The sequence below is a fragment of the Dipodomys ordii genome, unplaced genomic scaffold (genome assembly GCF_000151885.1).
Source record: "Dipodomys ordii isolate 6190 unplaced genomic scaffold, Dord_2.0 Scaffold33, whole genome shotgun sequence".
Lineage (NCBI taxonomy): Eukaryota > Metazoa > Chordata > Mammalia > Rodentia > Heteromyidae > Dipodomys > Dipodomys ordii.
In genome coordinates this window covers 7,096,147-7,108,947 of record NW_012267249.1, presented here as the reverse complement: position 1 = coordinate 7,108,947, position 12,801 = coordinate 7,096,147, and the positions used below count along the sequence as shown (strand labels likewise).

The window sequence follows — 12,801 nt, the reverse complement described above, 5'->3', positions numbered from 1 at the left end:
TCACAGTCTTTCCTGCCCGGGCTGGCTTTGAACCGTGATCCTCAGATCTCAGCCTCCTGAGTAGCTAGGATTACAGGCGTGAGCCACCAGTGCCTGGCTAATGATAGTCTCTTTTATCATGACTTCTGTCAATGTCCTCAGAGATGACCTTTTCAATGACTTTGCTTCTAGAGAAGTTTCTAAAGAATGTCACACAACAAAACCAAGTAGTCTCATGTTACACATGATCATTACTCCTAGCTCTGCATACAGCTGGAAATCAGACCACATTCCCTATTTAAGTGACCATTTTCATTCTCACCTCTCTCCTCAGGCTCTCAACAAATCACTTCAATTTCCATTTCAGTGAGAAAACAGGTACTGAGAAAACTTCAATAAGTTCTAATCATTACACATATCATTTATGCCACATCCCCCACTTCCTTTCCTACTGCCATGGAAGAACTGAGTGCCAGATTATATCCAATCTTCTACTTATTTACTAGACACAATTCTTTCCCTCATAGCCCCGAAAGTCAATTTTTGCCAACCATCTTCCCACCTCTTCAGTAACAATTTTTCTCAAATAAGAAACAATCATGACCCTTCTATGCATTTTCATATTTCATTCCAGCCTTTTTTGAGATGCTGAGGAATCAAACTCTTATACAAGACAGGCAAGTGCTCTACCACTAAGCTACATCCCCCATCTCTGATTTGTGCTCTTTACCTTAAAAGCAAATATAGCTATTATCTCCATTTAAAAGAAAACAAAACTTTTCTCTCTTAACTTACCAGCTAGGTTTCACCCCTACCATTCCATCAAATCAATGTCAACATTGATGTGACTCCTATATCCAAATGGCAGTTCTCAGACTTCATTTCACTTGACTGTACATAGCTCTTGGCACAGGGAATAACTCTCTATTCATTGAAATGCTCTTTTTTAATGCGGCCTCCAGAACACCACATGTTCTAACTTTTCCTCTTTCCTTTTTGCTCTTTCTCTATTCTCCTAACCTCTAAAAACTGGAACATCCCAAGGGTAAATTCTTGTACTTTAGCCCTTTTTGTTTAGGCTTTATGTTCATTCCCTAGGTGATCTCTAGACACACAGCTTTAAAATTTTTTTATATGCTGAAAGTCCACCATTTCTATCTCCTGCCCTTACTTCCTGGAAATTAAGACAAATATACTGAGTTAGTCACACAAATGTACAGAAGACATCTCAATAGAACTAAGGACCAGAAGGATCAGAAATCTTAGGATCAAATTACTGTTTTTTTCAAGGTGGAGTTTCTAGATGACAAGGGCTAGAAAGATTGGAGGTGTTACCAAGGAAGCAGGAAGAAGGAAAGTGAAATTATGGGGACAAGTATAAATAATAGGTCTAGGACAAAAGTGTTTGAAGTAGCATCGAAGACAAGCTCACTGGAAGTCAGGAGTTCCAAGAACCTCAAAGGCCTAAGAACTAGAAAAATCATCTATGACTGTGCTTAAATCACTGAGAATGGGGCTGGGAAGGTGGCTCAGTGGTAGAGCACTTGCCTTGCATGCATGAGGCCCTGGGTTCGATTCCTCAGCACCACATAAGAAAAAGAAAAAAGCCAGAAGTGGTGCTATGGCTCAAGTGGTAGAGCGGTAGCCTTGAACTGAAGAGCTGAGTCTGGAGAGCACCCAGGCCCAGAGTTCAGGCCCCACAACCTGACCCAAAAATAAAATCACTGAGAATAACAAAGGACTATGAATCAGGAGCTAATTCTTTCGTTTAACAAACTGGAAAACAGCCTTCATAGACATGTCAGAAAATGAGGTGATAGGACAAACCACTGTCGCCTAAACTCTAGAGATATACAGAGGAGTAAGTTGCAGAAATCAGAATTTATGAATTATTACTCACAAGCAGAAGCCTCCACAGTAACCAGTGCCAGCATACTACACTCTAAACTACAACTGAATTGCTAGACTATCAGTGTAATCTGCTGAGAGTTAAACATTTAAGGAACTTAGTGGGAGGAGTCCCTCACATTTTTGTGATTTTAAACCATAAAAACCCTATCAACAAATACTTTCACAGTGAATATTAAGGGGAAATTCTCTTTTGATTCCACCAGGGGGAAGAAAACAACCATTCTGAAAGAATCATAGTATTCTGTTCTCAATCCTCAGAGAGGATGGAGGTTATAATCTGTTGGGAAAGGAAATAACCAATTCCAGATGCTTGTGGACCTCCTATACCAACTAAAAGGAAGCAGGGAATGTAAAACAGGCAAACTAGTTCCCAACCCAGACTACAGAACTATAATTGTAAGTTCTAGGAAATTTTCATTTACAGAATAGCTGATTAAATGCCTAATGGACTAATCTTACTGATGCTGTAATCTGTTTATATAGATTTTTAATAGTGCTTTGAGCTATATGGAATAAATAAACCTATTTTCAAATTACCAAACCTTATATTATTCAACAGATTCAACACTTAAAACTGAAGACAAAAAGAAAAAAGAAAACAATTGAAGCTGACAGGTCTTTACTTTTTTGGTCAGTCATAGGCCTTGAACTCTGGACCTGGGTACTGTTCCTCAGCTCTTCAGCTCAAGGCGAAAGCTCTACCACTTGAGCCACAGCACCACGTCCTGTTTTCTGCTGGTCTATTGGGGTTAAGACTTGTCTCACACACTTTTCCTACCCAGGCTGGCTTTGGACCACGATCCGCAGATCTCAGCCTCTTGAGTAGCTAGGATTACAGAGGTGAGCCACCAGCGTCCAGAGCTTAGCTGATAGATCTTAAAATAACTTACAGACACAAATTTCAGAATGTGAAGTTTTGAGAATGTAATATACTGTCAAGTTTGAACTATATAGGACAATTGGTGCTGCTTTTCTCATCAGTTGAAGTATTGTCTACAGAAACAGACTGGGCTTTTATTTTAATTCTTCCCACTTGGATTTTCTGCAGTGATTTGGTGACAGATGATGATTATTATAATATTTATGAAGTACAAACTATGCTACACATATTAACTCAAAAAGCTGAAGTCCAGAGATTTAGAAAGGCTGAAAAGGCCAGGTGGTATTCTCAATCAAAGCCACTTTAGTCCCAAACTCTGCCAAGAATCTAGAGAGATAATCATCTGACTTAGAAGCAGCCAGTAGTAATTACTGCCTAGTACTCACATTACAGTTGTGAAACTATATACAAAGCCTAAACAAGCTAAATTTATTTCTATATTACGAAAAGTCAGGGTTAGACATATGCTAATCTAACAAAATGGCAGTATTAGCGTTTGAATTCAGACCTCAAGCTTGCTAAGAAGGCGCTCTTACTGCTGAGCCATACCTCAAGCCCTTTTTGGCATGGGTTAGGTTGAAATAGGGTCTTGCTTTATGCCTCAGCATGTCCTAAACCCTGATCTGCCTATTTTATGCTTCCCCCTGTAGCTTGGATGACAAGTGCATACCATGGCACCTAGCTATTGGTTAAAAAGGGGTCATATGAACCTTTTCCTTAGGCTGGCCTTAAACCATCATCCTCTAGGCTTAGCCTCCTGAATAGCTAGGATTACTGTCATAAGCTATTGTATCTAGCTCTTAGAATTTTTAGGGTAGGAGGAGCTATCTGAACTAAGTCAGAACCCCAGTCAACTTTTCAGAAGAAAGCATGTATGCATGCAAGACCTTTGCTTTAAAGGCCAAATAGGTCTTTAAATTCCTGGACATCCTGTGTTATTGGTGGGGTTTTCTTCTTTGTCTTTTTTTTTTTTTTTGCAATACTGGGGATTGAATGCATGGCAAGCACTCTACCACTTGAGGTATGCCCACAGCCCTTGGGGATTGCTGCTAATATGACAGCTAATGTCTGAGATGAAACTCTTCTCCCAAAGACAGCTAAGTTTCAGAGTCTACAGACTTTTAGGGTCATGAAAAAACACACATGACTCTACTCCATTCCTTCAAATACTAAGTAAAATGAGCAAAAACACAAACCCAAGAGGGCCACACTTGTCTTAATCAGCTTGATGCATACCTATTTCCCAGCTTTGATAAACCCTTTTTATAGCCAAAAAAATCAATAAGACGGGTCTAGGCCTAGTACAATAGTATCTATGGATTACCAATCTCTGGTTTATAATTACTTGCTGTGCGCATTGTAACAATGAACAGTGTGGTAGTGGCAGTCCTTCAGTAAAACTGTCTTGCTCCCATGGAATGCAAGGATATGTATACAGGCTAAAATACATGGCTAACTCAAATGAGAACACTATTCCTTCTTTGGGAAGTAGTCCATGCCTGGGTCAATGCAAATCCCATAATTTGTATATGTTCCTATCAGAAAAAAACATTTCAGTCCTTATCCTGTCTGTAGAAGCCTATTCTATATGGAACAAGTCTGAAGTCATGAGCTTCAATCCCAATATGTAAAATCAATGTCAATATAAACAATGATTCCACTTATTTTTGTTTCTAGGAGTCTTGTGAAACTGAAAATTCTGTGAGCCCTGATCCTTGGACATGGTAGAACAAAATATATAAGGCCCAAAGTGATGAGCACTAGAACACACTACAATCAAGGCTAGGGTCTAGGATATACACCTGACCTCAAGCTATATTAAAAGGATCACTGAGGGGCTGGGAAGATGGCTCAGTGGTAGAGTGCTTGCCTAGCATGCATGTGGCCCTGGGTTCAATTCCTTAGCACCACGTAAGCAGAAAAAGCCGGAAGTGGTGCTGTAGCTCAAGTGGCAGGGTGCTAGCCTTGCACTGAAGAGCTGAGGGACAATGCCCAGGCCCAGAGTTCAGTCCCCACAACCGACAGGAAAAAAAAAAAAAAGGAACGTTGAGAGGGCAAGGAAAGAAATAACTAAGAGTCAAAAGTATGCTGAGCTGGGCACCGTGGTTCATGCCTGTAATCCTAGCTACTCAAGAGGCTGAGATCTGAGGATCGAAGTTCAAAGCCAGCCTGGGCAGGAAAGTCCATGAGATTATCATCTCCAATAAACCACTCAGAAAACCAGAACTGGTGCTGTGGCTCAAGTAGTAGAGTGCTCACCTTGAGCTGAAGAGCTGAGGGACAGCACCCAGGCCCAGAGTTTAAGTCCCTCCAACCAAAAAAAAAAGTATGCTAAACACAATCTCGTATAGAAAGCAAGAAAGCCCATGAACTATGTATGCTTCAGTCAGACCAGTGATATGACAATATAATACTAAATCCACATAAAGTGAGAAGGAGCAAAGAAATTTGTACTCTGTGTACACTCTTTCATTCAACCTTAATTGGCAAGCACTCACCTGTGTGGCCATGGAGTGGGGAGTGCGGTCGTGGTAGTGTAGGTGATGTATTAGAGGTCATAATCAAGCTCTTGCGGTTACTTGTCCGACAACTGCAATAAAATAACATCAATTAAAAATAAAAGGCCACATCACAGGTCCAGAGACAGTGACTAGTTATGGAAGAATGAAGGGACATTGTTCTTTGGGCTAAGTAGTATAAGTCACCAACTACTGTTTGCACAAGTTAAGATTCCACAATTTAGTATGTTCTACTTTGGAATAACTTTTGTAGCTGCCTTGACATTTGTATGTCATTACATGCTTCCAATGTTTAGGTTTACTGTCTAGAGAAAAATAAGGATCTTTGCTGGTCACCATGCACTAACATCAATTCAAGGTGTATCAAAGACCTAACATCAGACCCAAAACTCTAAAATTACTGTGAGAGAGTAGGAGAATTAATTTATAGGTACAGGCAGGAACTTCCTGAATACAGTCCTAGGAGCACAACAGATAGGAGAGAGACTTGACAAGTGGGACTACATTAAAGTAAAAATGGGGCTGGGAAACAAAAAAAAAAAAAAAAAAAGAAGCTCAGGGACAGTGTCCAGGCTCTGAGTACAAGTCCCAGGACTGACTGGAAAAACGAAAACAGGACAGAACACAGAGCTAGCAATAAAAAGCTGGGTTTTATCAACTCTACAGGCTCTTTAAACTGTGAAACTATTAAAAAAAATCATTTAAGGAGCAGAGGTATGTAAGAAGTAATGTTTCAGATCTGAGCTCCATAACAACAAATTATGTAGATATCAGGAAAGAAGGAACCAACTAGGTAAAAAGAGTAGAAAATGAGTAGCTGGTGACAGGAGGAAACACAGGGAAACTTCATCTTGTCATAAAATTAAGTAAATAAACATCTCAAGAAGGCTCATACAAGCTGGGCACCACCGGTGGCTCACGCCTGTAATCCTAGCTACTCAGGAGGCTGAGATCTGAGGATCATGGTTCAAAGCCAGCCAAGACAGAAAAGTCCATGAGACTCTTATCTCCAATAAACCACTAGGAAAGTGGCGCTGTGGCTCAAGTGGTAGAGACCTCGCCTTGAGCTGAAGAGTGCAGGGACAGCGCCCAGGCCCAGAGTTCAAGCCCCATGACTGACAAAAAAAAAGAAGAAGGCTTATACAGACCTTGGGTTGAACAAAAGAAGCCAAGTACATAATGTGTAATTAATTGTGTTTATATAAAACCCAACAACAAACTATTATATGTTAATAGAAGAAGTAATTGAATGTAGGATGGTGCCTAGAAAGGGACATAAGGGTGTCCCTTTTCTTTTCTTTCTAATAATAAAAATAGAAACAGAAATGTTCTGTTTGTTACTTGGGATGTTATATAGATGCATGTAATTGCATGTAATCCTCAGATTATTGAGCTAAGTACTTACATTTGGGAGGGGTTAGTTTTTTGAGCTCCTTGTGTCTATTGGATATTATGCCTTTATCTGATGTATTGCTGGTAAATATCTTTTTCCCAACTAGTTGGCTTTCTAGTTTAGTAACTATGTCCTTAGCTGTACAGAAACTTTTTTTTTTTTTTTTGGGTCCGGTCATGGGGCCTGAACTCTGGGCCTGGGTGCTGTCCCTCAGCTCTTCAGCTCAAGGCTAGCACTCTACCACTTGAGCCACAGCGCCACTTACGGCTTTTTTCTTTTTGCTTATGTGGTGCTGAGGGATCGAACCCAGGGCCTCAGGCATGCAAGGCAAGTGCTCCACCACTGAGCCAACTTCCCAGCCCCTTCTCTGAGCTTCTTTTGCTCAAGGCTAGCACTCTAGTACTTGAGTCATAGTGCCACTTCCAGCTCTTTCTGTTTATGTGGTACTGAGGAATCAAACCTAGGGCCTCATGCATGCTAGGCAAGCACTCTACCACTAAGGCACATTCTCAGCCCTGTGTTCTATCCTTTGAGTGCAAGACTCATACCCAAGTGACTGCTTGACATCTCCACTTGAATATTGAAATGGCTCCTTAAATATGACATTTCAAAAACAAAGTTTTTCCATTTTCTCCAAAGTCTGTTTCCAGTCTTTTCCCCTGTACAAGCTATCTGCAACAAAGTACCCTTCAAAATATAAACCAGGCCAGGCGCTGGTGGCTCACACCTGTAATCCTAACTACTCAGGAAACTGGATTCTGAGGATTATGATTCGAAGTGAGCCTGGTCCATAAGACTCTTATCTCCAATTAACCACCTAAAAACCAGAACTGAGGCTTTGGCTCATAGCTGTAGAACACCAGCCTTGAGCAAGAAAGTTCAGGGACAAAGCCCAGGTTGTGAGTTCAAGCCCATGACCAACAAAACAACAAAAAAGTTAAAGCAGCATGATAAGACACACTTGTAATTTCATCATTTGGGAGGCTAAAGCAAGAAGATTACAAGTTTGAAGCTAGTCTAGGTGACAAAGTAAGACCTTGTTTCAAAAACACATCTGGATGAATATAAACTAAAGAAAAACATTAGACATGGTAAAGACATTAAACATAAATCTCATGTTTCTATTCCTTAAAAAAATTTTTTTTGTATGTGTGCCAGTCTTGAGGCTTAAACTCAGGGTCTTGGTGCTGTCTCAGGGGTATTTTTTCCCCCTCAAGAACAGTGCCTAGCTCTGGGAAGGTGGCTCAGTGGTACAGTGCTTGCCTTGCATGCATGAGGCCCTGGGTTCAATTCCTCAGAACCAGATAAACAGAAAAAGCTGGAAGTGGCACTGTGGCTCAAGTGGTAGAGCACTTGCCTTGAGCTGAAGAGCTGAGGGAGACAGCACCCAGGCCCAGAGTTCAAGCCCCACGACCAAAAAAAAAGAACAGTGCTTAGACCCTAAGTTCAACTGTAGAATCTACACAAAAAACAAAAACAAAAAAAACTTTTTAATGATAAAATCATTTGAAAAATCCTTATATGATCCTAACACTCAGGAAGCTGAGGTAGGAAGAAATGTGAGAGTTTAAAGGCCAGCCTGGGCTGAAAAGCAAGATTCTCTCTCAAAAAACACAAACACAACAAAAGCACAACAAAAAGGCTCTTATATTAAATATGACATTATCTGAAGGTAAACTGTGACAACTTCAATTTTTATTGTACTACAAACTTAAACAACTTCACAGGGCTATTGTTGAGCCCCGTGAATTAACTGAAAGTCCCCAACTCTGAATCTGTGCCCTTTGATCTGAGCTATTCTCTACTGCAGTAAACTTCGCAATAATCATGGGCTCCAAGAAAGACTAGAGTCACAGATAAGCAATCTTGTGTAGAAGTCAAAGACATTGCTCAAACAAGCAATGTCTTATCATCTTAAAGTAAACAGCCAAAAATTCCAGAAGACTACTTTGTTCCTGTTCTGTTCTAGTAATAAAGTAATAATTTCTCAGACTCCCTCCAAAGACAGAGTGGGCTAATGATCAATCATACCATCTAATGACTTGGGAATGGTTCAACTATGCATACCTTTCTTACTTATCATTGCCCCAATTCTCCCTATTTAACCTGAAGCCAATGTCTGTACCTCTGAAGACAGCTGAAAATATACTGAAGTGCTGTCTTTCCTTGGTTGCCATTTAAATCTCCTTTACTATGTCTCTTTATTTGGCATACAGGGGAAAGTGGCTGAACCTAACTTGGGACTACTGGACTTCAGGCCTGGGATCTAAAGACTGGGTTTTATTATTATTTGGTTTGGATTTCTATCACCTCTCCAGCCATACTGGCCCCGCTTTTCTAACCACAAGCCAAGCATGTCACTACCTGAGGGTTACTACAATGGATGTTGCTTTTGCCTATGTCTCCCCTAGAGAGACTCAGGGCTTGCTCCCTTCCTTCTTTCAGGTCTTTGCTCAATGCAATCTCTGTGAATTTTCTGCTGACCATTCTTTTTTTTTTTTTTTTTGGTCAGTTGTGGGGTTTGAACTCTGGGCCTGGCCACTCTCCTTGAGCTCTTCAGCACAAGGCAAGCGTTCCCACCACTTGAACCACAGTGACACTTCTGGTTTTCTGGTGGTTAAGGGAAGATAAGAGTCTCATGGACTTTCCTGCCTGGGTTGATTTTGAACTGCGATCCTCAGATCTCAGCCTCCTGAGTAGTTAGGATTACAGATGTGAGCCACTGGTGCCTGACTTTCCCCTAACCACTCTACTTGAAACTAACCCACTCCTAGCCTCTATATCCTCTTCTTTCCACAGAATTTACTATCCTAACACAATAAATATTTTGCACATCCCCTTTTCTTTTTTTTTTCTTTTTTTTTTTGGGTCCGGTTGTGGGGCCTGAACTCTGGGCCTGGGCGCTGTCCCTCAGCTCTTCAGCTCAAGGCTAGCACTCTACCACTTGAGCCACAGCACCACTTCCGGCTTTTTCTTTTTGCTTATGTGGTGCTGAGGAATCGAACCCAGGGCCTTGAGCATGCAAGGCAAGCGCTCTACCACTGAGCCACCTTCCCAGCCCCCCTTTTTCTTTTTTCTTTTTGTCTCTCTTACCGTTAGAATCTACTCCAAGATGGTTAAGATTCTTAAAAAGCTCTGTCTGCCCTTTTCCCCCCCATTTCCGCCCCTCCCTCCCCCTGAAAAAAAAGGTTGTGGGGCTTTAACTCAGGGCCTGGGCATTGTCCTTGAGCTTCTTTGTGCTCAAGGTTAGCAAGTTCTACTACCTGAGCCACAGAGCAACTTACTTTATCTGCTTTTTTTTACTCTTGCATTCCACAAAGTCTAGAATACTGCCAAGTTCTCGATAAATTTTTATTTTAAAAAATGAATGGATGAGTATAATTAGCTATAAGGACAGATGTCTGTGTGCCATATGTAAGATATACCAAACTATTATACCTACAGTTATTGTGTACGAAAGTGAAAATCCCTTGAAACATTAGAGACAGATAACTGATTGTTGACAGATTAATCTATCTTAAACTTTATTTTAAACTTCATTTGCCATGATCTCACTTAAAATTTAAAATAAAATGCAAAAGACTAAATAAAGATCATATTTCTAGGCCACATGCTTTTTTTACAAAGGTACACATAATCTCACTTGGCAATCTGTAACAGCTGCCAGGAGGAGATAAAAGGTCAGACACTGTGGTGCAGATGCCATGACTCAGCTGAGGTCCAAAACAAGGAACTGGCTAATTTTCCCCTTTCAACAGGCTCCAGTCATTTCTCCCAGCATCTAATTGTGTGTATTCATGCTTTTTTTTTTTCTGGTACTAGGGTTTGAACTCAAGAGTTTTACTGTTGCTAGGCAAGTATTCTACCCTCCAACATATCCTAATTCTTTCATATTTTTCATCTGAAAGCACTGAGTGCCTGCAGAGTCAAGTATACTAACTCAGCTTATGGGAAATAAAACGGGGTACCCCAACTTGATGTTCCAGGGCCAGTTGTCAAGACTGTCAGAGTGAAATGTGGCATTTCCTTTTACATGCCTCACAGTGGCCATAGCAGGAGCAAGTGCTCAGGCAAACTGTGCAATCGCCACAACACTGAACCGTGGCCATATTTGGAGAGCATTGTTTCTCAGACTTCAAAATTTTCTTCCTCCAATAACTAACAGGCACTCAGAAAATCTAATCCCTTTAAGAACTATTTTAAATTTATTTAGGAACTGTGCTTTCCAGTTTGAAACAGGGTCTGATTGCAGATCCCTTAAGCCTTTCCAATTTCCCAGTGCCAAAGGACCAACTGCTCTTCCTACTTTGTGCCTTCGGTGACTGACTAGCACTTGGCAACTTTTAAAATTTAGAATGAGCAAGAGGCCACTTCTGTCTCATTAAGTTAGAGAATCTAGTGCAAGTTAAGGTCAATCATTTCCAAATATTACTTCAAAAAATAACCATAAAAAATAACCAAGATGATGCCTGTGTTAAGACCAAGAGGTGAGGGGTTTGGCATGGTAGTTTACATTTGAACTCCTAAATACTTGGGAAGTTGAGATTGAGAAGACTGCAGATCAAGACCACCCCAGGCAAAAAGTTATTGCCCTCATCTCAATCAATAAGCCAGGTGTGGTGGCATGTACCTATAGTCTCAGCTATTGCAGGAAGAATATATTGGAGGATTTCAGGTCTGAAGCTGGAACTGGACAAAAACTTGAGACCCTATCAAAAAAGTAGCTAAACCAAACATAGCTTGAGAAATGGCTCAAGCGGTAGACCACCGACAAAGTAAAGTAGAAGGACTTGAGTTCAAACCATAATCATATAAAAAGGAAAAATAAAAAAGAGATGTTAATATGGGAAAAATACACATTTCCTTATTCTTTTAAAATGTACAGTTCAGTAGGTCTTTTAGCATATGCACAAGATTGTGTAATCATCACCACTATCTAATTCCAGTTGATTTCCATTCCATCCTATAAAAACCAACCACTAAAGCACTTGCTGTGTCCATGGATTTACCTGCTCTGGGTATTTCACAGAAGTTGAATCATACATTATATGACTTTTATGTCTGTTCGCTTTCACTTAATATACACTTTCATTCATGTTATACTATAACATACATCAGTATTTCATTCCTCTCAACAGCCAAATTACTCCATTATATGGATATATTGTCTCTAACCAAAGACATAAGAGTCTCATAAGTTGATTAAACATCTTAATCACTACTATATTTTGGTTATTATAGATGCTTCTGCTATGAACATTGTATATGATATTGGATTCTAGCCAGTGTAATAAGAAAAAGAAAATAAAGGCATCTGATAAGAAAATAAAAAGTTTAATTGGCTGGGTACAGATAGCTCATAACTGTAATCCTAGCTACTAAAGAGGCTGAGATCTGAGGATCATGGTTCAAAGCCAGCCTGGGCAGTTAAGTCTGAGACTCTTATCTCCAATAAACCACCAGAAAACTGGAAGTGGCACATGGCTCAGGTGGTAGAGCACTAGCCTTGAGCTGAAGAGCTGAGGGACAATGCCCAGGCCCAGAGTTCAAGCCCCACAATTGACAAAAAAAAAACAAAAACAAAAACAAAAAAAGGCTGGACGCCAGTGACTCACTCCTATAATCCTAGCTACTCAGGAGGCTGACATCTGGGGAATGTGGTTCAAAGCCAGCCCGGGCAGGAAAGTCTGTGAGACTCTTATCTCCAATAAACTTCTAGAAAATAGGAAGTGGTGCTATGGCTCAAGAGGTAGACCACTTGCCTTGAGCTGAAGAATGCAGGGACAGCGGCCAACCCCAGAGATCAAGCTCCACGACACACAGACACACACACACACATTAAATTGTTATTAACAGGCACAATGATCTCATATTAAAAAGTTGCAAGGAGGGCTGGGGAAGTGGCTCAGTGGTAGAGCACTTGCCTTGCATGCATGAGGCCCTGGGTTCGATTCCCCAGCACCACATAAGCAAAAAGAAACAAGCCGGAAGTGGTGCTGTGGCTCAAGTGGTAGAGAGCTAGCCTTGAGCTAAAAGAGCTGAGGGACAGCACCCAGGCCCAGAGTTTAGGCCCCACGAACGGACCCAAAAAAAAAAAGTTGCAAGGAATTTGTTTTTTT

The 12,801-nt window shown here is 40.7% G+C and overlaps 1 protein-coding gene across 2 annotated transcripts in view; it reads right to left on the bottom strand.

Moving 5' to 3' along the window:
• Mast2 (microtubule associated serine/threonine kinase 2) overlaps positions 1–12,801 on the bottom strand; it is a 133,422-nt gene that overhangs the window by 39,079 nt on the left and 81,542 nt on the right. For both annotated transcript variants that reach the window (XM_013016941.1, XM_013016942.1), the window contains exon 5: positions 5,269–5,360. In XM_013016941.1, the coding sequence (XP_012872395.1) occupies positions 5,269–5,360 (92 nt within the window). The remainder of the gene's footprint in view (positions 1–5,268; positions 5,361–12,801) is intronic.